A 27,977-nucleotide genomic window follows, 5' to 3' on the forward strand; every position below is an offset into this window, starting at 1 on the left:
AAGAAGTTACTAGGTGACTGTGTCTCTTGGCTGGTCCTTTTGACTGGAGCTGCTCAGCTCCTATTAGTGTGTGGAGAGGGTTCACCTGCTGGTATGTTTAAAGCTTTCATGAGCTCTGCAACCAAGTCAGTGTATTATAAATGTATTATGCTTTCATGCAGGAATGTACCTGTCTTTGGGGTCCACCACCTTCATTATGAATAACACTGAGATCCTCATCACTAGCATTGGAGATGATAATGACATTGATCTTAATCCCCCTCTCATCTGTCACACTGACCTAATGACTTGTTGTACACCCAGTGAGACAATGATGACAAGAGGAATTGGAGATTGGCGCTATCCAAATGGGACTCGTGTTCCTGGTGGATCAGGATCTAAATCAGCATCTCGTCCGTATGTGTCATTGAGAAATGTTCATTCCATTGAACTGGCTCGTAGAGACGATTTTACTCCCCCTCCATTGGATCCAACTGGTTCTTATTGCTGTATTATACCAACTAATGGAGAAAATATGACCTTCTGTGCAAAACTGGGTGAGTTGTTTTGGAATATTCTTACTCTTGGATTCCATCCAAACTCTTATTCCAGTTGTGTGCCTGTCTCTCCCTCCCCTGACCAATGGAATAGTCTCATACAACGACTCAATACTGGGTCTGGACACTGTGGCCACACACTCCTGTGACACTGGCTACACTCTCAATGGAGGCAGCACCAGGACTTGTGGGAGTAATGGAATGTGGAGTGGTGTTGATGCAACTTGTGAAGGTGAGTCTACACATGCATGCAATCGATTCCCATGCATTGAACTATATTTACCTCCATATTATCCCAGTGGTTTGTCCTGTACTCGCTCTGGAGAATGGAGATATTATGTACACTGATGACAGCAGACGAGTTGGTACTGACGTTACTTACAGCTGCATTGTGGGATACCGTCTTGCGAGAGAACCAGAGATAACTTGTCAGTTGAGTGATAATAACATGGCAACTTGGAGTGAATCATTACCAATGTGCAAAGGTGTGTCAATGTTGCTAAATTACACGTGTGAAAGACATATGAAAACAACACTAAATACCACACTAAAACAACATTATTACGATTGCACTTGTTAGTTTCCTGCCAATACCTCAACCCGCCTGCCAATTAATAGTGCTATCATCTACACACCCACTTACAGTTTCCCATACATGTATCGTTACACCTGTTCCACATGCATTCCCTTCCTCACAGCAATCACCTGCTCTGCTGTCCCTGCCATTGAGAATGGAACGGTCATCTACTCCAGTGGCACAACTTCCCCTTATGACTATGGAACAACAGCTACGTATAAGTGTGACACTGGGTATGAGATAACGAGTGGAGACAGTGAGAGGACCTGCACTGGTGTTGTTGATGATGGTCCAATGGTAGAGTGGAATGAAACTGTGGCAGTTTGTTCAGGTACTAAATGTAGTGCCTAGACATCTATATATACTGCAGTATTTTTCTCAGCTACATGCAATTGAGATCTTATACACTACACACATGTGTAGACATTGATGAATGCTCTGGCACTGCTCATGGCTGTGATCATACCTGCACCAACACTCCTGGATCATATACCTGTGACTGCAACTCAGGATACCAACTTGCTGCTGATGGAAAAGGATGTTAGTTTTGTAATGACTATACCGTAGTGCTAGAAATTTATGCGCAATGCTATTTATGCCTGCGAGCGACTATATTATCTAATCAGCTGTCGCGGCATGTACAATCCAAACAAAATGTTGACTGGAAAATTGGCCATAACTCATAATGTTATGCTCGCCTATAATTATTTCTTGCACTGTTTGCTTATCTATAGCACTACATTAGTATACTATTTCTGCCTATACAGGTAATGATATTGATGAGTGTACTGGACCCAACATCTGCCAGCAGCAAGCGTGTACCAACACTGAGGGATCGTTCATCTGTGGATGTGAGGCGCTGGACAGTGACAGAACATCATGTTCTGGTATATTTATAAATTTTATTTCTCCAAACCATAATGTGTCTTTTACTAGCCTTCTGTGATGACATCACCCTCACCAATGGAATGGTGATCTATGACCCAACCTCTTCTCCAAGACTGGAAGGAACTACAGCCACTCACAACTGTAATAGTAGTTATGTTCTCTCTGGTGGATCTCAGAGAATATGTCAGTCGGACAAAACGTGGAGTGGAGAAATTGTTACATGCAATGGTAAAAAACAAGTATAAAAATTGTCTTTACTTTTCTTATAGCCACCATATGCCCACCTCTTGCTGACTCTCCCTATGGCATGATATTGTACTCTCCAAACACTTCCCCATACTTATTTGGGTCACAAGCAACATACACTGTTACATGCCCTCCTGGACAGGAGAGGAGAGGAGGAAATGATGTGAGGATTTGCTCGGGTGATGGACATAGTACCATTGGGGTGTGGACTGGAACTGCTCCCGTCTGTGCAGGTTGGCAATGTACAATGAATTGTATTGTTGCACAACGTTACCGTGTCATGATATTGTACACACACAGCTTAATTTGACATAGTACTCCTCCGTCTATTACCAATGAATCTACTTTTGTATTCATGTTAATTGCGGCAGTCTCTGAGAGTGTTTTTCCCCCAGCTATAATTGTATACAACTACACACACTGGGTGTATAGGCAATGCTTTGGCAAAACTCTAGCAGAGACAACTCGCCTGGGAACGAGGCTACATGCATGTACACTGCCAGAAGCAGCCCTTGGGAACACTGAAAACATCGTTGATCTACCCTTTTTTTAATCATTCAAATGCAAAATACGTACTTCTACATTGTAAATCTACATGCTATCCTTGAAGATCATTTCACCAGATAGACTTCTGTTTCCACTCTTCATAACAACGTATTGTGTGCGTTCATGTCAACAATTTCTACCAACAATAATAACATACGTAACATCATGCTTATTACCTCTTCTATAACACTCTAATATTTTTTGAGCGAACATAAAACATGGCGAAAAGCATTAGAAAGCGCAGCTTGCACCACGCACTCGTTATACAGGTGATATTGATGAGTGTACTGGACCCAACATCTGCCAGCAAGTGTGTACCAACACTGAGGGATCGTTCACCTGTGGATGTGAGGCAGGATATGTGTTGGACAGTGACAGAGCATCATGTTCTGGTATGAAGTGATGTGCTATATTGCATTACTTTTATTAAAATTATCACAGCAATCACCTGCTCTGCTCTTTCTCTTATTGAGAAAGGGGTGATTGTCTACTCCAGTAACACAGCTGAGCCTTATGACTATGGAACAACAGCTGTTTATGAATGTGACATTGGGTATGAAGTAACCAGTGGAGACAGTGAGAGGACCTGTACTGAATCTGCTTTAACTTTAGAAGGAATTTGGAATGGAACCATATCTACCTGTTCAGGTATAGTGGTCTGGGCACTGTGCATTGCATGGATACCGTATATAGCAGGTAATTTTCGTTCGTGGAAAATTTTCAATGAAATACCCAGTTAAAAAATTTTGTAATCTAAATAATTATTATCAGAATGCACAATTATAGTTTTAATTTTTGTATTAATACTCTAAATACAAAAAACCCGAAAATGTCCACCATGCGAAAATAACCCGCTATACGATACGCTGTAATTACGATTATGTTTAATAGCTATTTCTTGTGGCTCTCCTCCCACCATGATGAATGCAAATATTGGAGGGCCCACTCCTGACACAACCTACCAAGGCAAAGTGACCTATACCTGTGTTAGTGGGTATTGGATCTCCAATGGAGACACCACAGCAATGGCTAGCTGTATGGCTAATAAGACCTGGGGACCTCTACCAACTTGTTCACGTATGCATGTGATTGTAATATTATAATGATGTGTTTAAATTGCTCTCACCCACTCAGTTGTGGATTGTGGTTCTCCTCTCAATATATCTATTCTCAATGGCTCACCTGGAGCACCATCCAGAACAACCTACCAAGGGACAGTAATCTACACCTGTGATAGTGGGTATGAGGTCTCCACTGGAGTCACCACAGCAATGGCTACCTGTACGGCTAGTGGGACGTGGGGACCTCTACCAATTTGTCAACGTATGTGAAGTTGTACTGTCACTGATAATAGCTACTGCATTGACTGTTGTGTTCTCACCCACTCAGCTGTGGATTGTGGCTCCTCTCCCTCCATTGGCAATGGATCTCCTGGCATATCCACTCCTGGCACAACTCTCGGAGGGAAGGTGACCTACACCTGTGTCAGTGGGTATGAGGTCTCCACTGGAGTCACCACAGCAATGGCTACCTGTACGGCTAGTGGGACGTGGGGACCTATACCAATTTGTCAACGTATGTGAAGTTGACACTGTCACTGATAATAGCTACTGCATTAGCTGTTGTTCTCACCCACTCAGCTGTGAATTGTGGCTAGCTCCCCTACCACCATTACGTTGCATGACTAATCTATACAGGTGTCTCGTGTGGTGTCCCTCCCTCTGGCAACAATGCATCTCCTGGAAAACCAACCAGCACAGTGTACCAAGGAGCAGTGACCTACACCTGTGTCAGTGGATATTGGATCTCTCAAGGATCCTTCTCGAAATTTGCTACCTGTATGGCTGGCAGGACCTGGGGGCCTCTACCAACTTGTTCACGTATGTGAAGTTGCTATTCTGATTAGTAATATAAGTACAGTAAATGGTACACAGTTGTGGATTGTGGCTCCCCACCCACCATTGGCAATGCATCTCCTGGAACACAAACTAGAACAACCTACCAAGGGACAGTGACCTACACCTGTGATACTGGGTATGAGGTATCCAATGGAGTCACCACAGCAATGGCTACCTGTATGGCTAGTGGGGCCTGGGGACCTCTACCAACTTGTCAACGTAAGTAATATTTCTTCACCCACTTAATGTAAATAATATTAGGTGTCACATGTGGTGACCCTCCGGACACTGGTCTCAATGCCTCTCCTGGGACACCAACCCCTGACACAACCTACCAGTACCAAGAGACAGTGACCTACACCTGTGACACTGGATATCAGATCTCCAATGAAGCCCTCACAGCAATGGCTACCTGTATGGCTAACAGGACCTGGGGACCTCTACCAACTTGTCAACGTGTGTGAAATTGCTCCCAAACTGAATTAACATTGTTTTCACCCACTCAGTTGTGGATTGTGGCTCTCCTCCCCCTGGTATAAATGCATATCCTAGAACACTAACCAGCACAACCTATCGAGGGACAGTCCTCTACACCTGTGACACTGGGTATGAGATCTCTAATGGAGTCACCACAGCAATGGCTACCTGTGTGGCTAGTGGAATGTGGGAAACTGTACCAACTTGTACAAGTACGGTTCAGGGATTTTTCTAACTTCAGATTTGTGCATCATAATTATGTACATGCAGTTGTGGACTGTGGTGATCCTCCCACCATTCCCAATGGATCACCCGGGACACCCACCAGGACAGCATTTGGAGGAACAGTGTCTTACACATGCAACAATAGATATCACATGATGTCAGGATCAGCCACTGTGACTTGTGAGGCTAGTGGGAGTTGGAGCACAAGACCAACTTGCTCAGGTCTGATCTGTGAACATATACAATAATTTAGTGGTGACATAATTGTTAATAGCCATCTGCAATGACCATCAAATTGAAAATGGTGACATCGATTATGATCCTGATACCACACCGAGAACAGAGGGAAACATTGCCTTGTACTCATGTGTGTCTGGTTACCACCTGTCTGGTTTGAGCATTAGGGTCTGTATGGACGGTCGTAATGGAATGGAGGGTGTGTGGACTGGATCCATGCCAAGCTGTATAGGTATGAAAACAAGTATAGCAATATCCATTCCCCAGTATATTTCCAATGTGTTGCAGCAATCTGTGATAGTCTCACCCTCGCAAATATTGGGTACCGTATTGTGTGCATATTTCAAGGGTATAAATGTTCGCGGTTTTCGCTGATTAAGCATGTACTGCAAACATTATACCCCCGAATTTAATATCGCACGCATGCTGCAGAAAGGCTGCTATTCCACGAAAACCTTTCTAAATGTCATTCCTCGAAATAAACCCGCTATACGGTATATCATAGAGATGCTACACTAATTTGTGTATTGTCCACAGGTATCACATGCTCTGCTCTCCCTAATGTTACGAATGGGACCATTGATTACTCTAGTGGTACTACTGCGCCATATAACTATGGAACAATGGCTACTCATCAATGCAACCATGGACATACCTTAACAACTGGAGACAGAGTGGGGACTTGTACTGGTGATGGTAGCACTCCTGATGGTCATTGGAATGGTACTGCTCCTCAATGTCCACGTATGTTATTATTGCATTATCGTATCACATGATAATGTACACACACAGCTGTGGACTGTGGGACTCCTCCATCTATTACCAATGGATCTCCTGGGATACCAACAACCACAACATTCACAGGGACAGTGGTCTACAGCTGTAATAATGGCTATGCACTCTTTGGGAATGCTACAAGTACTTGTCAGGCAAATGCAACCTGGAGCAAATCACCAGAATGCAGAGGTACATACAGGTGCACACTGTATTTGTCAACATTATTGGGACATACACTAACACATACAGGTATATTTATTAGTGTTATTCAATCTGATGCCCCCATCTTAATTGGAGGTTCCGTTACCATCACCTGCACCACTGACTCTCCTGCTGACTCAATAATGTTGTTCCAAGATAACGAACCTCTTCATGACACTATTAATAATCAAACCGCCTTGACTTACAACATCTCTCTTGTGACTGACAGCATTCATGGAAACATTTTCAAATGTGAGGCCAAGTTGACGGAAAGAACCTACTTTTCAGACATTGCCTTTGGTATGGTTACCATTTCCGTTGAGGGTAAGTATAATAATTGTTTGCAGCTTCTATAGACTTAAACATTTCTCTATACAGTTCCCCAACAACCTATTACGTCTATTATTAGAACATCTATCCCTTCAACTCCACAAGTTGGAGAGCCGTACAGTCAAATTTGTACTGTGTCTAAGTTGCCTGGACTAACTCGCACACCAACTGCTCAGTGGATGAAGGTTGCTTTGGGGACTAAAAGAATTGGCATGCCCGCTCCTAATCAAGCTGTTCTCACATTCTCTCCACTGAGAACCTCAGATGCTGGCATATATCGTTGTCAGGGAAACCTCAATACTACTGTTCAACCTGAACTCCTTTTGGACAGCAGCGATTTCGCTATAATTGCTCAAAGTGAGTCAGATATCTATAAAACATAATAATTCTATAGTCTGCTGTTTTACAGTGCCAGCACCAACAGTGACAATCTCAAGGTTTCCCTCTGATTCAGCCTTGTTTGCTAACCTCAGTGTGGTAACATTTACATGTCAAGTGTCCATACATACAAACATTGATACTTCCGTCACTTTGAGCTTGACTTGGACTCGTGAGGTTTATAGTGATGAAGATGATACAACCACTAAAGTGATCATGGTGAATAGTACAACCAAAAAAATTGAGAGGAGATGGACCTTTAATGATTTAACTTCAAAGGACCAGAGAGTGACTTGCAATGGAGAATTAAGTTCAGCTAACAGTTTTATTCAAGGCAATAGCAGTATGGCTGTAGACACATTGTCTGTTGCTGGTGAGTTGCCATCTTCATCCCCTAAAGCTAATACGTTCTATTTCATTTAGGAGTGTTTCTCATCAACGACATTGCACTTAACGACAACATGACCTCTGTACCATCGAGGGATGTACATGTCATACAGTGTCACTCTGACAAGTCAGATACCTTCGATGAAGACCAACATGGATGGACTTTCCCTAATGGCAGTAAAGTTATGGCAACAGATGCACTGGCTGTTGCAACACGGGAGGGAGGACACCTGGCACTCACTCGAGTGGGGAACAGTTCCCTGCCAGCTGGAGAGTATTGTTGCAAAGCTCAGGACGCCAGGGGAACCAACCACACCCTCTGTGTGCATGTGGAGCCAGGTTAGGGGTGAAGGTAGATGTTATGTCCACTAATTCAGCCAGTAGCCATATAATTGCTTTGGGATTCTTGGGAATTAATGTGACACACATGCTCCTATAGATGGAACTAACTAGCAATCAATACTTCTAGTTACATAGCCTTATTTTTTCAGGCCCTATATATAATATTTACTACCCACAGAACCAAGTGCCAGTGGTATGGTTGGAGGGATAGTTGCTGCGATTGTAAGTTTGGTGATTGCTCTACTGATCATTGGAGCAGTTATTGTCATTGTTGTCAGGTAAACTTAAGTCAAAGACATTCCTGCATTTATGTGAATGAAGTCCCACAATGCCTAAATACCAACTCTTCTCTGCATTAATGGATGTACCATGATTCTTTCAGAGCTCATAGATCTAGAAAGCACACTTTCTCTGGCCTTGCATTTGGTGGAGGGAGAGTCAAGCGTAAATCTCTCTTCACTGTGAAAGTTGACCCCCTGACCCCATTGGACATACCCCTGGATGATCACATTGACACCTTGACCCCTGATGCAAATATGTATGTGGGTGTGACCACCTTCAGTAAGGAACCGGATAAAAAGATTGAAAGAAATCAGCAAGGTATCACAACAAATAATTACCCTTAAGTATATATACGTGAGTCTTCTACTATTTCACAGGATCTGTACTTGGTACAAGCAGTTCATTTTACACCACTGACTTCCCTGCTCATGTAGACACAATGCACGAGGACACAGACAAGCTCTTCGAGACTGAGTACACGGTGAGCATGTGTGCATGCAGGGTTGAATAATCTTTCTCACTGTTTCACATTTGTGGTAACTTCCTAATTTGTTCATCTCAGTCCATCAGCAAAGAGCCCCACTCTCCCAACAACGAGTCAAAACTGCCTCACAATACAACCAAGAACAGATTCGGAAACGTCTTCCCTTGTGAGTACACAAATTAATGTCAACTTGTGCTTATTCTGTGTACAGATGATTTCAACCGTGTTAAGTTGAAGCCTGTGAAGGACATCAGAGGATCAGACTACATCAATGCCAGCTACGTCAATGTGAGTCAATTATCATTCAGCATCAATCATTTTCATATATACACTGTATTAATATTTGCAGGGCTATATGACCAACACCAAGTACATTGCTGCTCAAGGTGAGCACATCACTCACGCACATTCACAGTGTATCATTGCCCCAAACTCAGGTCCTCTGCCCAATACACTGGAAGATTTCTGGAAGATGATTATGGAGAACAAACTGAGAACAATTGTCATGCTCACCAAATGTTTTGAGGAGAGGGTGAGCTACTACACCATTCAACCAAATTCTATTGTCTAGTGGGAGTTTCCCTTCTGATCTTGTAGCTACGTACAATTTAAAAATATATTGTCTAGTGGGCTTCTAATCTTGTAGCTACAACATAATTATACCAAATTTATTCTTGTAGAAAAAGTGTGAGTGTTACTGGCCCCTGAAGGACGACCAACCTCTTGAGATGGGCTGTGGTATTGTGGTCTCTCTGACCAGTATGGTGGCCTTCCCCGACTTCACTGTCAGGAGAATGAAAGTCAATCAAGTCAGTTTGTTTACAGTTTGGAATGTACTGTCTACACAAACGCCCACAAATTTTGCAAAGTGAAACCTTATAGCTGTTGATAACAATGTTGAAGCATACAACGTTGCATTTTGGGATATGTAATTGTGTACACAAACCCCCACGAATTTTAGTGAAGTGAAGCCGTTGTTATGAATTATTACATTGTTTATTACATGTACAATCATGTACCACTGTTATACACAATTCCAAGTAACTAATAATAAACCCCACCCCCTATAGCCCACCCTCGGTTCGTCCCCTGTGTTTGAGGTGACCCTGTTCCACTACACCTCCTGGCCAGACCACGGTGTCCCCTCCAGTGGCATGTCCCTCATCTACTTCACTCGTGCTGTTCGTAAGACACACCCCCAGGACGATTCCCGCCCACTCCTCGTACACTGCAGCGCTGGTGTCGGACGCACAGGGACGTTCATTGTCTTAGATACGATGTTGGATCGTATGGAGCAGGATGGGATGATACATATCTACGATTGTGTTACTCATATTCGGAAACAGAGGGTGCTCCTCGTACAGACTCTGGTACGCTTGGAAATTAATATGGTGTCCCTGAAAACCCATTCAGTCATTATAAGTCTCCCTCTTTCCTCAGTCCCAGTACATCTTCCTGCATGATGCCCTCAAGGAGCTGATAGTGTGTGGGGAGACAGAGATACCAGCACATGTTCTCATGACAACCGTCAACCAGCTCAAAAAACCAGCTGCTACTGATGAGGAGATAGACATGGCTCAGTCTTGGGTAGAGGAGGACACACCCACTGGCTTCCAGCGACAGTTCAAGGTAGGCTATTCATTCGTTGTTCTTGCCCCAATGTATAGTATACTTGCCCCATTCTTGAGATATCACTTTGTGTATTATTGCTATGCTCAAGCCTGTGTATTTTGTGGCTGAATGGTAATTATCGTTGTGGATACATTTTTGGGGAAGTTAACTTGAACTATTAATACTAGTAAATGTATATTACTTAGATTTTGAGTGAGTGTTCTGTGCCTGACGGGACAGAGGACTACTACAGCGCTCAGAATGAGGAGAATGAAGACAAGAACAGATACTCTCAGATTTTGCCCAGTAAGCTAAAATCAACTCCACATGCACACGGCGTACTGCAAACATTATGCAGCGTTGTCTCAAACTTACATGTTTTTAGCTAAAAGATTTCATTTTCAGATGAGATGCATCGAGTCAAGCTTCGATTCTCACCTTCTGGTTCTAACTACATCAATGCCAGCTACATTCATGTGAGGAAGCTAAACAGTACCACCCACACACTATCTGCACTGTTTATGTGCTACTTCTTGTCCAGGGCTACCAATGCACTATGTATTTCTCTATTGTGAAGTGTTTCTCCCAACAATAATCCAGTTTTTAAACTCTCTCGTGTCCAGGGCTACCAACAGAGGCGAGGGTACATAGCCACTCAAGGTCCCCTGGAGCACACCACTGGAGACTTGTGGAGGATGGTGGTGGAGAATGAGTGCAGCTGTATCGTCATGCTCTGTACCCTCAGGGAGGGGGAGGAGGTGTGTTGTATTTGTTTATACTTTCATTTTTAACTTGCATTTAGAAAGTGAATATTTGCACATAAACAGTTTTAACAAAACTTTTTATGCAGCAAAAAGTACAATGTATACATAACCCTAAACCTCCTATAGCTCTTATTGAACAGTATATGCACTGTACTGTATTTTCACTTATTTTCTTTCTTCTTCAACAGAAGGTGTGCCATCGCTACTGGCCCAAGTTCCAAGGAGAGGCAGGCACTTATGGTGACTTCACTGTCACTCAGCAGACATTCGACGCTTATGGTGACTACGTTGTCAGAAAACTATCTGTTGCCATGGCAGCCTCCGATGAGACCCCTTCCGTGGTGACACAGTTCCACTTCACCCGCTGGACCGAGAAGGACCCCCCACAGAGCCCTGCCGCTATACTGGACGTTGTGCAGGAGGTGAATGCTGTTCAGATGGCCTCAGGCAACAAGCCCATTGTGGTCATGTGCAAGTAAGTGAGTATGAGTGTGTGTGATGGTACAGCCTGTTATGTATACTTATGCTAAATAAGTATCTGAATGTTTCACTACCCCCCCCCCCACACACACACACACACACGCAGCAACTAATGCATTATAGTAAACACTGTCTCACTGCCCACACTTAATACCTCCCCCTCACACACATGCAGCAATGGGATTGGTCGCACTGGAGTGTTCATCACCCTGCATGCTCAACTGGAGCGACTCAAGATTGAGGGTGTGGTCGATCTGTTCCAGTTCATCAAGTTTGCTCACAAACAAAGGGAGGGACTCGTTAGCAGTCCTGTAAGTCATTACAATACAAGTCTATTGGAAGCTACATTCTACTGTATTCTATTCTCCATTCTATGCTGTAGATCCAATGTTTAGCTACTCTGTTTATTTTGCTAAAGTATACGTGTGTGCATGCTTTATAGATATTATCTTTCAATATGAAGTAATCACTGTACATACACCCACTGTGCAGGAGATGTATGCTTTCTGTCACGAGGCACTGGCTGACTATGTGGACAGTTTTGAAACTTATGCCAACTTCAAAGAACTGGTTTAATTATAACAGTAACTTCACAAAAACATTTGATTTTAGATTTTACTGCTGCTTTTATAGTTTTTAGATTATTGTACAGACTCAGATTATACCAATAGCAAAACTGCATGTGAATGTGTTTACCACTGACTTTTATGATACTGAATTATTGCACTTGCTGGGGTGAGAGTGTGTTCTTTAACGAATCCTAATGTGTGTTGTTACAATTCTCTCAATAAGTAACTACATGTAGTAAGTTATTGAATCCTATTTATTGCTATGAATATACCCCCCTCCCCTTGCAGTTTTCTCCAGCAGCGTGGTTGGCGTAATGATGAGATCAATGCTCGTATTGAGTGTATTGAGGCTGACTCTAGTGGAGTGGAGGAGGACGAGGGACTCTACGCCACCTATGCCATGCTACACACCTATCGCAATGAGTAAGTGTGGGGGAGAAGGGGGTGAGTACCGTGTACCTGTACGTCTAGTTACATTAAAATCACGATTTATATAAATAGTATTTAATACTTGCTTAGGTAATTAGATTGTTGGATTGGACAATCGCATTTACATGCACACTGGGAATTATAATCCTTACTACATTACTTAGTTTAGCACTGCGCAAAAATCATACATGGGTGGTAGCTAGTCATTTGAAGTATATATAGTGAAGTTGATGTGCTTGGATCCCTAGATACTGCCATAGATATTTGGTACTGCAGGTATTACCATCATGAGACCGTAAGTATTCAGTTTCCATGATACACTGTAACTGTGTATCTAATTTTACAGTGTACATGCATGGGAATCTATGCTAGTAAGAGCTTGCATGAGCAGATGTTGCATGTTGTCCTTGCTACATCACATGATGTACATTGTCTTCTTGCAAAAACATTTATGTGTGCCTTTACTTGCATAAACTTTCACAGTCTAACCTCCTATCCGACTACCAGTTGATATCCGAGGAGCGTTGTGTGAAAAAACCACCCCCTCTCTAACCCTCGGAGAGTGGGAGGGGTCAGATCAGAGACCGCCACCACCCCATAGGTACATGTGTGTGAGGTGGTACTGAGACAGTTGAAAGCTGTAGCTATACGTGTATAGTTGTAGCCTCGACTCCATAATTGTCTACATGTAACAGTATGCTAATAATTACTTTGAGTGTATGGGTGCACGTACGTACATGTACAGCAAATTGTGCTGTACTGTGACATTGCTGTTATGGGTACTTCCTATAGAGCCTGTACATACTGTTGTGTATGAATGACAGTGATTGCTCTGTCCCCCCTGCAATTTCAACAGCTGGTCAGTTACAAGGACCTGAAGGTGTCACGTGACCTGTCGAACTTTTTAGAGTTAGCCTGGATGAACCCAAGTATCTCGTGATCGTAAGTCAACCAACATCTATCTTGAGTTAACTATTCTGTCAATATAACGATCCCCAATTGAGGTTGTTATCTTGCACCCCCTCACTACCCATGTGTAAACAGTTGCTTTCAGTTTGGTGTATAGTCTCATTGCTATTCCATGCACTTAGCTATGTGCACAATGGGTCTTTGCTTTTCTTCAAAGAGTATAATAGTCTGTGCATGAGTGTTGTGTGCTTGCTTTCAATCTGATAGAGTGCTTTAGTGTTTACTGTGAACATTATACTTGTTGTGTTGCCCTGAGACAATGTTTGTGCACCTGTGTGACCTACCATTCAATATAAAATAGCCTAGGGCTGTGATAGTTTAGGAACTCTAGTAAATGGTGCATGTTTCTTTTGTTCCATTAGTATTCAGTGGGGCTATCTCAACAAGCGCCTTCTGCTGGGACTTTAATGAGACTTTGCGCACATGCGGTCGATCCTTTCTCTTTGTTCACTGCTTTAGCTTTTGCATGTCTGACAATATCAAAATAGTAATTTAATAAGTGTATCTCTTACCTTGAGTCATATAGTGTGAATGTGACCTCTATATACTTTAAATCCATTGCCTTAGTTTTCATTATGATCTTTACAGACTATATTATACTGTAGAAGAAGCCACTAGAAGAAGCCACTACTGGTTTTGAAACCGTTTATCAAATCTCTGCGTTTATATACTTTGACCAGATATCTTAATACTTACCACAAAATGGAGTGGCTGACAATAATCTCTTCCGGTCTGTTTTGTGTAGTTATATAGGGCAAGGCTATCATTCATTTGCTGTCAAAGGAGCTAGTTCATACTGGTATTTGTGTAAGGTTGATAGTTATAGCTGTTACGAACAGTTTTCACTGTAAAGAGAAAGTGCTACGTATTTCTCATAAGTATTTCGCTATATTCTCTGTATGCACTGGCCCTGGTTTCTATATTTCTTTGGCTCAAGTTTGTTCTTTCCTCAACTGGTAAACCCAACGAGACATTCCTGGTTCGACCCAAGGGTAATGTGGAGGACTCCTCAACTATGCCTTGCATGTCACATGTAAGTAACGGGTGTATAGTTCATTGCCATGGTTTTTCTATTTGTAATAAAGCACTGCATATTATAGTTCGTATAAAATTCCATGATTTTCAGCTTGCAATTAACTTAATCAACTATGTACTTGTATCTACTGTTATCTACAATGTATTGTGTGTATTAACCTTTCAAATTCAATTTTGACTATATCTGCTCAGTTTGCAGTTCTATATGTTATAGTTATAGACTAATCACAAGGTTTGTATGGAATATACAGTGCATGATGCCCGAGGGCTTTGCCCGAGGTTTGAATGCACTGTATATCCATACAAACCGTGTGATTGGTCAATAACTGTTTTCTTGCATGTTGCTATTGACAGCAATTTTGAATTTATTATTACATGTAGCTATTAGCCATACAAAGAACAAGTAGAGTAGAGAATGAGTTCTACTAGACTAGGTGTAGGCTACTCAATGGACCTTAAACTTAATGTTGCCCCTGAAGGGTGGTTCTCTGATGAAGAGGGTCCTTTGACAGGTCCTTTGACAAAGAAACAAAAACTTTAACTTGAATCTCGATTTAAAACTGCCACTGAAGAAGACCTAGACAGCTACACAGAAAAACAAGCACCAAAAAACACAAATTACTCTACTACTTGGGCTGTTCGCAACTTTTTAGACTGGATAAAGCAGCGGAATTTGCGTTTTCCAACTGTTCCAGTACCTGAAGCGCTCCTAACATCTGGCACTGCCAAACAATTGGACCGTTGGTTGTCTTTTTATGTACTGGAAACCCGAAATAACAAAGGAAAACCTTATCCTCCAAAAACCCTTTATCAGCTACTGTGTGGGCTGCTTCGACACATGCGTGGAATAAACCCCAACACCCCCAACTTCCTTGACAAGACCAACCCCTCCTACAAGAAGCTCCACCCACAAAACGGAAACATCCAGCTCCTCCCCCAGTTTTGCAGCAAACAAGCCCAGCACACTTCCCAAGAAACGAGCGGCTCGTACTACTCTCACAAAGCGAAAGGGAAGACACCTATAAACTATAATTTGCAGCAAACAAGCCCAGCAAACGAGCGGCTCCTATACTACTCTTGAACAAAGCGAAAGGAACTTTAGGAAGAAGCCAAAGCTAGAATCCCAGCACTTCCATACATCCAGCTCCTCCCCCATGCTTAAGTCATGCTTAATAATTTTCTTTGTTTATTTTCCTTATCACACAATCATGTTAAATATTATTTAAACACGTGAAAAACATCCATTGTACATCTGTATTAACATTTTCCCTAACCACAGGGATCTGTATATGATTCCCAATCATTCCTATGTAATAGCAGGTTCTGTATCACAGTTATAAACCATTGTATACCTTAGCAACCACATAGCAACGGGCAAGAAAATTATGCTACAATGTGTCATGCGTCTGCCATCCATTTTTCCCCCTTATTCCCCTGTGCAGAGATGGAGGCAGGTCCAAGAGGATCCCCGTGTACAGAGACCCTGCTGGAGGGTACGGATTTGCATCACAATTTGAATTTGACTCTCTGCTCAGTTTAGTTCTGTACGATGCCACCAACACGATGGAGAAACACCTAAACTGGAGACAATGCTTAGATACCTTGCATTCCATGTGGACAGGGGCCGTTAGTAACTGAACTAGCAGCTGTACAGTATTGTATGTGTATGTGTATGCATGTGTATTGGATTGTGCATGTATACGTGAGATTTTCATTCTGTATATGTGCTTATGTATGTGGGTGCATGCATTTGATGGGTAGAAATCAGACTTCCTGTTGTCATCAGTATTAAAGACAATGAACCAATTGATTTGAATGCATGCATCATGAAGAAGTTACAAGGTGACTGTGTCTCTTGGCTGGTCCTTTTGACTGGAGCTGCTCAGCTCCTACTAGTGTGTGGAGAGGGTATGTTTTACTTACAACCTCTGCCAGCAATATTTACTATTGGTTCCATCCACAATCCCCTTCCAGTTGTGTGCCCGTCTCTCTCTCCCCTGACCAATGGAATAGTCTCATACAACGACTTAACACTGGGTCTGAACACTATGGCGACCTACACCTGTGACACTGGCTACACTCTCACTGGAGACACTACCAGGACTTGTGGGAGTGATGGAGTGTGGAGTGGGTTCGACCCATTGTGTCAGTGTAAGTGAAATAAATTGTGTACTGTTTGTGTAGGTGTGTTTCTATTTCTATAATGATCGAGATAGTGGTCTGTTCACAACTCACTCTCATCACCAATGGAAGCATTACCTATGGTGCTGGATCTCCCAACAACAGACCCTTTGGCTCTACAGCTACCTACAGCTGCAATCCTGGCTACACTCTCGCTGGAGGGAGCACAAGAAGGGTCTGTGTGAGTAGAGGGAGATGGAGTGGGTCAGCTCCAACTTGTCAAGGTGAGTTTCTGTGGCTCTTACACAGTTTGCATTTCATGTATAGACACAGGACCGACTGCTGCTCCACCGGTGACATGCTCTGACCTGACTAATCCAACCAATGGAATGATCGGCTACAACATTGAAGCTGCTAGTCCAAGACCAGTGGATACTGTGGCCACCTACACCTGTGTCACTGGTTACACTCTCAATGGAAACACTATGAGGACTTGTATGAGTGATGGAGTGTGGAGTGGGTCAGCTCCAGTTTGTCAACGTAAGTGGAATATATTTCCGTTTTTCATGATAATTATGTTTGGATTCCCATACAGAAAAACTCTGCTCTGACCTAACTCTCCCCAATGGAAACATTGTCTACAGTGCTGGATCCCCTGACAACAGATTTATCTTTTCTACAGCTATGTACAGCTGCAATCCTGGCTACACTCTCATTGGAGGGAGCAGCACCAGGGTTGTATGTATGATCGGAGGGATCTGGAGTGGGTCAACTCCAAATTGTGAAGGTTAGTGCAAGGTAGTACATGTTTCATGCCACGGTGTTGACCATGCAATAAAAATTAATACCGACTATTTTCTTACAGCCATTGCGTGTCCTCCCCTGCTGACCATTACTAATGGCATGATCTCCTACTTTCCTGATGTCACCTCTGACTATGACCTGGGAACTGAAGCAACCTACACTTGTGAGGCTGGGTTCTATCTTGAGGGTAATGAGGTACGAGTGTGCATGGATGATGATGGAATGGACACCATTGGAGTGTGGAGTGGTCAGGAGCCAAGCTGTGTCAGTAAGTTATTAGTGAAAATGTAATTCCCTTGTACTGTACAAACTCGAACAACTGATGTGTATAATATGTAATTTTAGTCAGTTAGTTTTGTAACTCTAACCCAGTTTGCGTTTCGTAGGATCGACTGCTGCTCCACCCCCCAGCTGCTCTGACCTGACTAATCCAACCAATGGAATGATCGGCTACAACATTGAAGCTGCTAGTCCAAGACCAGTGGATACTGTGGCCACCTACACCTGTGTCACTGGTTACACTCTCAATGGAAACACTATGAGGACTTGTATGAGTGATGGAGTGTGGAGTGGGTCAGCTCCAGTTTGTCAACGTAAGTGGAATATATTTCCGTTTTCATGATAATTATGTTTGGATTCCCATACAGAAAAACTCTGTTCTGACCTAACTCTCCCCAATGGAAACATTGTCTACAGTGCTGGATCCCCTGACAACAGATTTATCTTCTCTACAGCTATGTACAACTGTAATCCTGGCTACATTCTCATTGGAGGGAGCACCAGGGTGGTATGTGTGATTGGAGGGATCTGGAGTGGGTCAATTTCAAATTGTGAAGGTTAGTGCAAGGTAGTACACGTTTTATGCCACGGTGTTGACCATATTTTCTCTTACAGCCATTGAGTGTCCTCCTCCACTGACCATTACCAATGGCATGATCTCCTACTCTCCTGATGTCACCCCTGACTATGACCTGGGAACTGAGGCAACCTACACTTGTGAGGCTGGGTTCTATCTTGAGGGTAATGAGGTACGAGTGTGTATGGATGATGATGTAATGAACGCCATTGGAGTGTGGAGTAGTCAGGAGCCAAGCTGTGTCCGTAAGTTATCAGTAAAAGTGTGCAATCCACTTGCACTGTACAAACCTGAACAACGCGTGTGCCTATAATAATAGTTTTGTAACTCTAACCTGGCCAGTTTTCGTTTCGTAGGACCGACTGCTGCTCCACCCACCACCTGCTCTGACCTGATTATTCCAACTAATGGAATGATCGGCTACAACATTGAGACTGCTAGTCCAAGACCAGTGGACACTATGGCCACCTACATATGTGACACTGGCTACACTCTCAATGGAGAGACTACCAGAACTTGCGGGAGCGATGGAGTGTGGAGTGGGTCAACTCCAGTGTGTCAGCGTAAGTGGAAAATAGCTTTTCGTTTTTCATGCTGTGTTTGGATTCCCATACAGAGAAACTTTGTTCTGACCTCACTCTCACCAATGGAAACATTGTCTACAGTGCTGGATCCCCTGGCAACAGACTTATCTTCTCTACAGCTATATACAGCTGCAATCCTGGCTACACTCTCACTGGAGGGAGTACCAGGGTGGTATGTGTGATTGGAGGGATCTGGAGTGGGTCAACTCCAAATTGTGAAGGTTAGTGCAAGGTAGTACATGTTTCATGCCACGGTGTTGACCAATAAAATTAATAATGACTGTTTTCTCTTACAGCCATTATGTGTCCTTCTCTACTGGCCATTACTAATGGCATTATCTCCTACTCTCCTGATGTCACCTCTGACTATGACCAGGGAACTGAGGCAACCTACACTTGTGAGGCTGGGTTCTATCTTGAGGGTAATGAGGTACGAGTATGTATGGACGATGATGGAATGGACTCCATTGGAGTGTGGAGTGGTAGCCAGGAGCCAAGCTGTGTCTGTAAGTTAAGCTTACGTGGCTCGGAACGTTGAGCCAGTGTAGCTTAGGTGGTAAATGGCTTGCCGTGGTGGTGAGGAGGTAAATTTCGTCGGAGAAAGGGCAGATGAAACTAAAATTTATGTGTTTTCCAGATAATAGTTAGTTAAATATTAATATATAGCTGGTACAAATTTACTACCCTCACTAGAGCACTGGTGTAAACATTCTCACTACACACAGCTATTCAGTGTCCTCCTCTCAATCTTGTTCCCAATGGATTCATCACCTACGCTCCCGACAACACATCTATCAGTAGCCATGATCTGGGCACTGTGGCCACTTACTCCTGTAACACTGGATTTGTTTTGGACTTCTCCCTGGGGGGATCTGAGATGAGAACTTGTATGGATGATATGGACAATGATGCAGAGGGAGTGTTTGATAGATATGCTCCGAGATGTATCGGTAAGTCTGTTGATTCCTAAAATTGCGTTGTACTGTTTTTGCTCAATCACACTGTACTTGTATGAAAGAACAATGTGCTCTAAACTTACAGCCATTCAGTGTCTTCCCCTCGATTCTGTTGTCAATGGAGTCATCAGTTATGCTATTGATATTGCTGCAAAATATGATCTGGGCACTGTAGCCACTTATGACTGTGACCCTGGGTTTGTTCTGGACCTCTCCCTAGGGGGATCTGAGATGAGACCTTGTGTGGATGATAATGGAATGGACACCATTGGAGTATGGAGTGGTCAAGAGCCAAGCTGTGTCCGTAAGTTACTTGCACTGTGTATTATAGCATTGGTTGATGTGTTTTGCTTGTATACAATTACTCTGATTACAGCCATCACTTAAAGTATGTAAATTGATTTTTTCTACAGCTCAGAAGGTGTATCTAGTTAAATATTATATGGCACATATAATTATATTTTGTGTGACTTTGACATTCCTTTTCAGCAACACGATGTGCCCCACTGATGACTGCTCTTGATAACGGAATTGTGACTTACTCCAACCAATTGCAAAATGAAAAGTACATCTTTGGCACATTAGTCACATACATCTGCTCTCCTGGTTACGGTCTGAGCAGTACTCAGAATCGAACATGCATCACTGATGGTGGAAGGACTATTGGAATATTCAATGGAAGTGACCCCACTTGTGATCGTGAGTTATTAGTTGACTGCAACTCCAATAAAAAATTTTTTGTCCACAGGTATAACCTGCTCTGCTCTCCCTGATGTTATGAATGGGACCATTAATTACTCTAGTGGTGGTACTACTGCACCATATGACTATGAAACAACAGCTACTTATCATTGCAATCTTGGACATGTGTTAACAACTAGAGACAGTGAGAAGACCTGTACTGGTGATGGTAGGAGTCCTAGCGGTCAGTGGGATGGTGCTGCTCCTCAATGTCCACGTATGTCACAGTTCTATTATTGCAATTGGTCATGTCACATGATACTGTATACACAGCTGTGGACTGTAGGACTCCTCCGTCTATTACCAATGGATTTTCTGGGATACCAACAACCACAACATTCACAGGGACAATGACTTACAGCTGTAATGATGGCTATGCACTCTTTGGGATTGCTACAAGTACTTGTCAGGCAAATGCAACCTGGAGCAGATCACCAAAATGCAGAGGTACATGTGCATGCATATTCAGTGTTTTTACATTAATAGCCACACAACACTAACACAGGTATCACTATTGGTGGTATCCAATCTGGTGTGTCCATCTATATTGGAGATTCTGTTACCATCACCTGCACCACTGACTCTCCTGCTGACTCAGTAATGTTGCTGCAAGATGACCAACCTCTTCATGAAACTAATAGTCAAACCACTTTGATGCATAATATCTCTGTGACTGACAGCATCAATGGGAACATCTTCAAATGTGAGGCCAACTTAACAGGAAGAACCTACTCTTCAGATACTACCTTTGATATGGTTACCATTTCCATTAAAAGTAAGTCGAAAATTGTATTATGGATATAATTTAACACTATCTCACAGTTCCTGAACAACCTATCAATGCTAGTATCAGAACATCTAGTCCTTCAACTCCACTAATTGGACAATTGTACAATTGGACTTGCACTGTTTCTTTATTTCCTGGACTAACTCGCACACCAACTGCCCAATGGTTGAAGGTTACGATGGGGGAGGAAATTAATAATCTTAATCGATCCACTCTTAATTTCTCTCCACTAAGAACCTCAGATGCTGGCAGATACCGTTGTCAGGGAAATGTTAGTACTACTGTTCACTCTCAATCCCTTTCAGACAGCAACGATATTGACATAATTGTTCAAAGTAAGTCAAATCTCTATTGCTTTTATTGTCGTATTATTAATAATTATATTTACAGTACCAACACCATCAGTGACAATCATGAGGTCTGTTTCTGATTCAGCTCTGTTTGCTAATCAAAGTGTGGTAACATTCACATGTCAAGTGTCTGTACATAAAGACATTGATACTCCCGTCACTTTGAGCTTGACTTGGACTCGTGAGGTTTATAATGATGAAAATGAGACAACTACTGAGGTATTCATGGTGAATAGCACAACAACCCAAATTATTATGAGAAATTGGACCTTTAATGATTTAAGTTCAAAAGACCAGAGAGTGATCTGCAATGGAACAATAAGCTCAGCTAGTAGGTTTATTCAAGGAAATAGCAGTATATATGAAGACACGTTATCTGTTGCTGGTAAGTTACTGTTTTCATAGCCTGTGATAAAGTGAATACATTTCAGGTGTGTTTCTGATGTTCAACGACATTGCGCTTAACGACAACACTACCTCTGTGCCAGCGAGGGATGTACGTGTCATACAGTGTCACTCTGACAAGACAGATACATTCAATGAAAGACAACACGGATGGAATTTTCCTAATGGCAGTAAAGTTACTAACATCAGCACACTAGCTGTTGCAACACGGGAGGGAGGACACCTGGCACTCACTCGAGTGGGGAACAGTTCCTTGCCAGCTGGAGAGTATTGTTGCAAGGCTCAGGACGCCAGGGAAATCAGACACACCCTCTGTGTGCTTGTGGAGCAAGGTGAGCTGATGAGCATTTGCTTTTTGCAGATGAGGTTCTTGAGATAGAATTGTATAGTAATGCTGGATGTGTAGTAGTGCAAGTGAGGAGTTGAGACAGATGTTATGTACTTCCAATGTAGTGCAGAGGGTAGTATTACTATAAATGCTCTTAAGATAAGTATGATTCTTGGTAATGTGAGGCACATGTGTACCCAGCAATGATCAATATAGCTATACCTCTACTTTACATGGCCTTATTTTTCAGGCCCTACTCTACCCACAGAACCAAGTTCTAGTAGCACTGCCATGGTTGGAGGGATAGGTGCTGCGATTGTTATTTTGGTGGTTGCTCTTCTGATCATTGGAGCAGTTATTCTCATTGCTCTAAGGTATGATTAAGTCAAAGACATTTATGTGAATTAAGTCTTTTCTCTGTAATTAAGACACAATACTTAGCTAAATACCAAATCTTCTCCGCATTAATGAATGTACCATTTAATTTCAGAGCTCGTAGATCTGGAAAGCACACTTTCTCTAGCCTTGCATTTGGAGGGAGAGTGAAGCGTAAATCTCTCTTCACTGTAAAAGTTGACCCCTTGACCCCATTGGACATACCCCTGGACGACCACATTGACACCTTGACCCCTGATGCAAATATGTATGTGGGTGTGACCACCTTCAGTAAGGAAGCGGGTAAAAAAGTTGAAGGAAATCAGCAAGGTATCCTATAAATAATTGCCCTTAAGTATATATACGCAAGTCTTCTACTATTTCACAGGATCTGCACTTGGTACAAACAGTTCATTTTACACCACTGACTTCCCTGCTCATGTGGACACAATGCACGAGGACACAGACAAGCTCTTCGAGACTGAGTACACGGTAAGCATGTGTGCATGCAGAGTCGAATAATCTTTCTCACTGTTTCACATTAGTGGTAACTTCCTAAATTATTCATCTCAGTCCATCAGCAAGGAGCCCCACTCTCCCAACAACGAGTCAAAACTGCCTCACAACACAACCAAGAACAGATTCGGAAACGTCTTCCCTTGTGAGTACACAAATTAATGTTAACTTGTGCTTATTTTGTATACAGATGATTTCAACCGTGTTAAGTTGAAGCCTGTGAAGGACATCAGAGGATCAGACTACATCAATGCCAGCTATGTCAATGTGAGTCGATAATCATCAGCATAACTCATTTTTCATGACATGTATTTGCAGGGCTATATGACCAACACCAAGTACATTGCTGCTCAAGGTGAGCACATCACTCATGCACATTCACAGTGTATCATTGCCCCAAACTCAGGTCCTCTGCCCAATACACTGGAAGATTTCTGGAAGATGATTATGGAGAACAAACTGCGAACAATCGTCATGCTCACTAAATGTTTTGAGGAGAGGGTGAGCTACTACACAATTCAAATTTTTATCACATAATTATTATTGTCTAGTTGGAAGTTTTTCTTCTAATGTTTTTGCTACAACTTATTGTAATTCCCAATATCAATTTTATCCTTGTAGAAAAAGTGTGAGTGTTACTGGCCCCTGAAGGACAACCAACCTCTTGAGATGGGCTGTGGTATCGTGGTCTCTCTGACCAGTATGGTGGCCTTCCCCGACTTCACTGTCAGGAGAATGAAAGTCAATCAAGTCAGTTTGTTTACAGTTTGGAATGTACTGTGTACACAAACACCCACGAATTTTGCAAAGTGAAGCCTTATAGCTGTTGATAAACGATGAAGCATACAACGTTGCATTTTGGGATATGTATTGTGTACACAAACGCCAACAAATTTAGTGAAGTGCCGTTGATATGAATTATTACATTGTCACAATCATGTATCACTGTTATACATAATTCCATACAACTATTGGTAAACCACACCCCCTATAGCCCACCCTCGGCTCGTCCCCTGTGTTTGAGGTGACCCTGTTCCACTACACCTCCTGGCCAGACCACGGTGTCCCCTCCAGTGGCATGTCCCTCATCTACTTCACTCGTGCTGTTCGTAAGACACACTCCCAGGATGATCCCCGCCCACTCCTCGTACACTGCAGCGCTGGTGTCGGACGAACTGGAACGTTCATTGTCTTGGATACGATGTTGGATCGTATGGAGCAGGACGGGATGATACATATCTACGATTGTGTTACTCATATTCGGAAACAGAGGGTGCTCCTCGTACAAACTCTGGTATGCTAGGAAGTGGTTTATAGTATTGTATGTATAAAGAACAATGAAGTATACGTAATTTTGCATGGCATTTGTTGCCTGTGTGTGATAAATAAGTTTTGCTATGTTAATGGTTTTCACAACAAAATTCTGCGACCAGCTGTCATTATAATCACCTCCCTCTCCCCTATGTGTCTTTATCACTTCCTCAGTCCCAGTACATCTTCCTGCATGATGCCCTCAAGGAGCTCATAGTGTGTGGGGAGACAGAGATACCAGCACATGTTCTCATGACAACCGTCAACCAGCTCAAAGAACCAGCTGCCACTGATGAGGAGATAGACATGGCTCAGTCTTGGGTAGAGGAGGACACACCCACTGGCTTCCAGCGACAGTTTGAAGTAGGCTAATCATTTGTTGTTCTTGTCCCAATGTACTTGCCCCATTCTTGAGATCTCACTTTGTGTATTACTGCTATGCTATTATTGCTGTGCTCAAGCCTGTGTATTTTATGGCTGTGGAATTAATTATTATTATTGTGGATTCATTTTTGGGGAAGTCAACTTGGACTATACTGCATGGTAATGTATATTACTCAGATTTTGAGTGAGTGTTCTGTGCCTGACGGGACAGAAGACTACTACAGCTCTCAGAATGAGGAGAATGAAGACAAGAACAGATACTCTCAGATTCTGCCAAGTAAGCTAAAATCACTAATAACTCCACATGCACACGGCGTGCTGCAAACATTATGCAGTGTTGTAGTCAAATTTGCATTTTATTTTTAGCTTTAAGATTCCATTTTTCATTTTCAGATGAGATGCATCGAGTCAAGCTTCGATTCTCACCTTCTGGTTCTAACTACATCAATGCCAGCTACATTCATGTGAGGAAGCTAAACAGTACCGCCCACACACTATTTCTTCACTGTTCATGTGCTACTTCTTGTCCAGGGCTACCAATGCACTATGTATTTCTCTAGCGACTTTTTATGTGATTTAATACTTTAATTGTGAAGTGTTTCTCCCAACAATAATCCACTACTCTCTTGTCCAGGGCTACCAACAGAGGCGAGGGTACATAGCCACTCAAGGTCCCCTGGAGCACACCACTGGAGACTTGTGGAGGATGGTGGTGGAGAATGAGTGCAGCTGTATCGTCATGCTCTGTACCCTCAGGGAGGGGGAGGAGGTGTGTTGTATTTATGTATCTTTTTTGTTTATGCTTTCATTTTTAACTTGCATTTAGAAAGTGAATATTTGCACATAAACAGTTTTAACAAAACTCTTTATGCAGCAAAAAGTACAATGTATACATAACCCTAAACCTCCTATAGCTCTTATATTGAACAGTATATGCACTATACTGTATCTTCACTTATTTTTTTCTTCTTCAACAGAAGGTGTGCCATCGCTACTGGCCCAAGTTCCAAGGAGAGGCAGGAACTTATGGTGACTTCACTGTCACTCAGCAGACATTCGACGCTTACGGTGACTACGTTGTCAGGAAGCTATCTGTTGCCATGGCAGCCTCCGATGATATCCCCTCCGAAGTGACACAGTTTCACTTCACCCGCTGGACCGAGAAGGACCCCCCACAGACCCCTGTCGCTATACTAGACGTTGTGCAGGAAGTGAATGCTGTTCAGATGGCCTCAGGCAATAAACCCATTGTCGTCATGTGCAAGTAAGTGTGTGTATGTGTATGCGTGCTTTGATGGTACAGCTATACCTATGCTAAACAAGTATCTCAATGTCTCACTACCCCCCCCCACATACACACACGCACACACACACACACACAGCAACTTATGCATTAAAGTAAACAATGTCTCACTACCCCCCCCCCACATACACACACGCACACACACACACACAGCAACTTATGCAGTAAAGTAAACAATGTCTCACTACCCCCCCCCCACACACACACGCACACGCAGCAACTTATGTATTAAAGTAAACAATATCTCACTACCCCCCCCACACACACACACACACACACACACACACACACGCATATGCACACGCACACGCAGCAACTTATGCGCATTAAAGTGAACAATGTCTCACTACCCCCCCCCCCACAAACACACACGCACACGCACACGCAGCAACTTATGCATTAAAGTAACTCACTACCCACACTTAATACCTTACTACCTCCCCCTCACACACATGCAGCAATGGGATTGGTCGCACTGGAGTGTTCATCACCCTGCATGCTCAACTGGAGCGACTCAAGATTGAGGGTGTGGTCGATCTGTTCCAGTTCATCAAGTTTGCTCGCAAACAGAGGGAGGGGCTCGTTAGCAGTCCTGTAAGTCGTTAACAATACAAGTCTATTGGTCTACTGTATTCTCTATTATCTATTCTATGCTGTATAGATCCAATGTTTAGCTACTCTGTTTATTTTGAAAAAGTACGTGTGTGCTTTCGAAAAGCTTTGTACATTCATTTATTATCTTTAAATATGAAGTAATCACTGTACATCCACCCACTGTGCAGGAGATGTATGCTTTCTGTCACAAGGCACTGGCTGACTATGTGGACAGTTTTGAAACTTATGCCAACTTCAAAGAACTGGTTTAATTATAACAGTAACTTCACAAAAACATTTGATTTTAGATTTTACTGCTGCTTTTATAGTTTTTAGATTATTGTACAGACTCAGATTATACCAATAGCAAAACTGTGAATGTGTTTACCACTGACTTTTATGATACTGAATTATTGCACTTGCTGGGATGAGAGTGTGTTCTCATAATGTGTGTTGTTACCAATTCTCTCCCCACCCACCATATTGCAGGTTTCTCCAGCAGCATGGTTGACATAACGATGATATCAATGCTCGTATTGAGCGTATTGAGGCTGACTCTAGTGGAGTGGAGGAGGACGAGGGACTCTACGCCACCTACGCCATGCTACACACCTATCGCAATGAGTGAGTGGGGGGGAGGGGTGGGTACAGTGTACCTGTACGTTAAAATCACGAATTAGAATTAAGATTTGCTTAGGTTATTAGATTGTTGGATTGAACAATCGCATTTATGTGCACGCCGGAATTAATCCTTACTCCATTATTTTTTGTTTAGCACTTACGTAAAAAGCATACATGGATTGTAGTTAGTCATTAATTGTGAAGTATATAGTGGAGTTGATATGCTTGGATCACTAGATACTGCCATGGATATTTGGTACCACAGGTATTACC

The 27,977-nt window shown here is 42.7% G+C and overlaps 2 protein-coding genes and 1 long non-coding RNA gene across 3 annotated transcripts; all 3 read left to right on the top strand.

The window, feature by feature from the left end:
- Positions 1–27,501, top strand: LOC135335056 (complement receptor type 1-like). The gene is made up of 42 exons (XM_064530452.1): positions 1–91; positions 162–536; positions 592–768; positions 836–1,021; positions 1,235–1,444; positions 1,537–1,653; positions 1,881–2,000; positions 2,050–2,229; positions 2,271–2,480; positions 3,063–3,185; positions 3,235–3,441; positions 3,685–3,870; positions 3,928–4,116; positions 4,183–4,368; positions 4,491–4,673; positions 4,728–4,910; positions 4,953–5,147; positions 5,198–5,380; positions 5,439–5,615; positions 5,668–5,862; positions 6,168–6,374; positions 6,423–6,596; positions 6,657–6,932; positions 6,987–7,295; positions 7,348–7,689; positions 7,740–8,042; positions 8,224–8,323; positions 8,428–8,645; positions 8,705–8,808; positions 8,890–8,977; positions 9,023–9,099; positions 9,161–9,197; positions 9,249–9,343; positions 24,113–24,241; positions 24,486–24,785; positions 24,977–25,165; positions 25,364–25,463; positions 25,580–25,650; positions 25,821–25,955; positions 26,164–26,450; positions 26,948–27,083; positions 27,272–27,501. Exons 2-42 carry the CDS (start codon positions 164–166, stop codon positions 27,353–27,355), a joined length of 7,341 nt encoding a protein of 2,446 aa, XP_064386522.1. The 5' UTR covers positions 1–91; positions 162–163; the 3' UTR covers positions 27,356–27,501.
- Positions 12,904–16,324, top strand: LOC135335151 (uncharacterized). The gene is made up of 3 exons (XR_010394456.1): positions 12,904–13,265; positions 13,521–14,666; positions 16,111–16,324. It is a non-coding gene; the product is annotated as an uncharacterized LOC135335151 (long non-coding RNA).
- On the top strand, positions 17,146–22,438 carry LOC135334706 (sushi, von Willebrand factor type A, EGF and pentraxin domain-containing protein 1-like). The gene is made up of 19 exons (XM_064529983.1): positions 17,146–17,329; positions 17,385–17,576; positions 17,655–17,861; positions 17,980–18,186; positions 18,241–18,429; positions 18,488–18,694; positions 18,806–19,012; positions 19,066–19,254; positions 19,330–19,539; positions 19,759–19,983; positions 20,075–20,293; positions 20,479–20,688; positions 20,738–20,947; positions 21,004–21,177; positions 21,236–21,505; positions 21,553–21,852; positions 21,908–22,086; positions 22,152–22,252; positions 22,299–22,438. Exons 1-18 carry the CDS (start codon positions 17,179–17,181, stop codon positions 22,197–22,199), a joined length of 3,594 nt encoding a protein of 1,197 aa, XP_064386053.1. The 5' UTR covers positions 17,146–17,178; the 3' UTR covers positions 22,200–22,252; positions 22,299–22,438.
- Positions 27,502–27,977: the final 476 nt, after the last annotated feature.

This window comes from Halichondria panicea, chromosome 4 (genome assembly GCF_963675165.1).
Source record: "Halichondria panicea chromosome 4, odHalPani1.1, whole genome shotgun sequence".
In the NCBI taxonomy this organism is placed as follows: domain Eukaryota; kingdom Metazoa; phylum Porifera; class Demospongiae; order Suberitida; family Halichondriidae; genus Halichondria; species Halichondria panicea.

Excerpts from the sequence above, each read along its gene's own strand:
- LOC135334706 (XM_064529983.1), top strand. The coding sequence starts at position 17,179 with ATGATCGGCTACAACATTGAAGCTGCTAGTCCAAGACCAGTGGATACT. Across the intron at positions 20,294-20,478 it reads TCAAGAGCCAAGCTGTGTCC|CAACACGATGTGCCCCACTG; the intron begins GTAAGTTACTTG and ends ATTCCTTTTCAG. Across the intron at positions 22,087-22,151 it reads AAAATGAGACAACTACTGAG|TTCAAAAGACCAGAGAGTGA; the intron begins GTATTCATGGTG and ends TAATGATTTAAG.
- LOC135335056 (XM_064530452.1), top strand. The coding sequence starts at position 164 with ATGTACCTGTCTTTGGGGTCCACCACCTTCATTATGAATAACACTGAG. Across the intron at positions 3,186-3,234 it reads TGACAGAGCATCATGTTCTG|CAATCACCTGCTCTGCTCTT; the intron begins GTATGAAGTGAT and ends AAATTATCACAG. Across the intron at positions 5,148-5,197 it reads ACCTCTACCAACTTGTCAAC|TTGTGGATTGTGGCTCTCCT; the intron begins GTGTGTGAAATT and ends TCACCCACTCAG.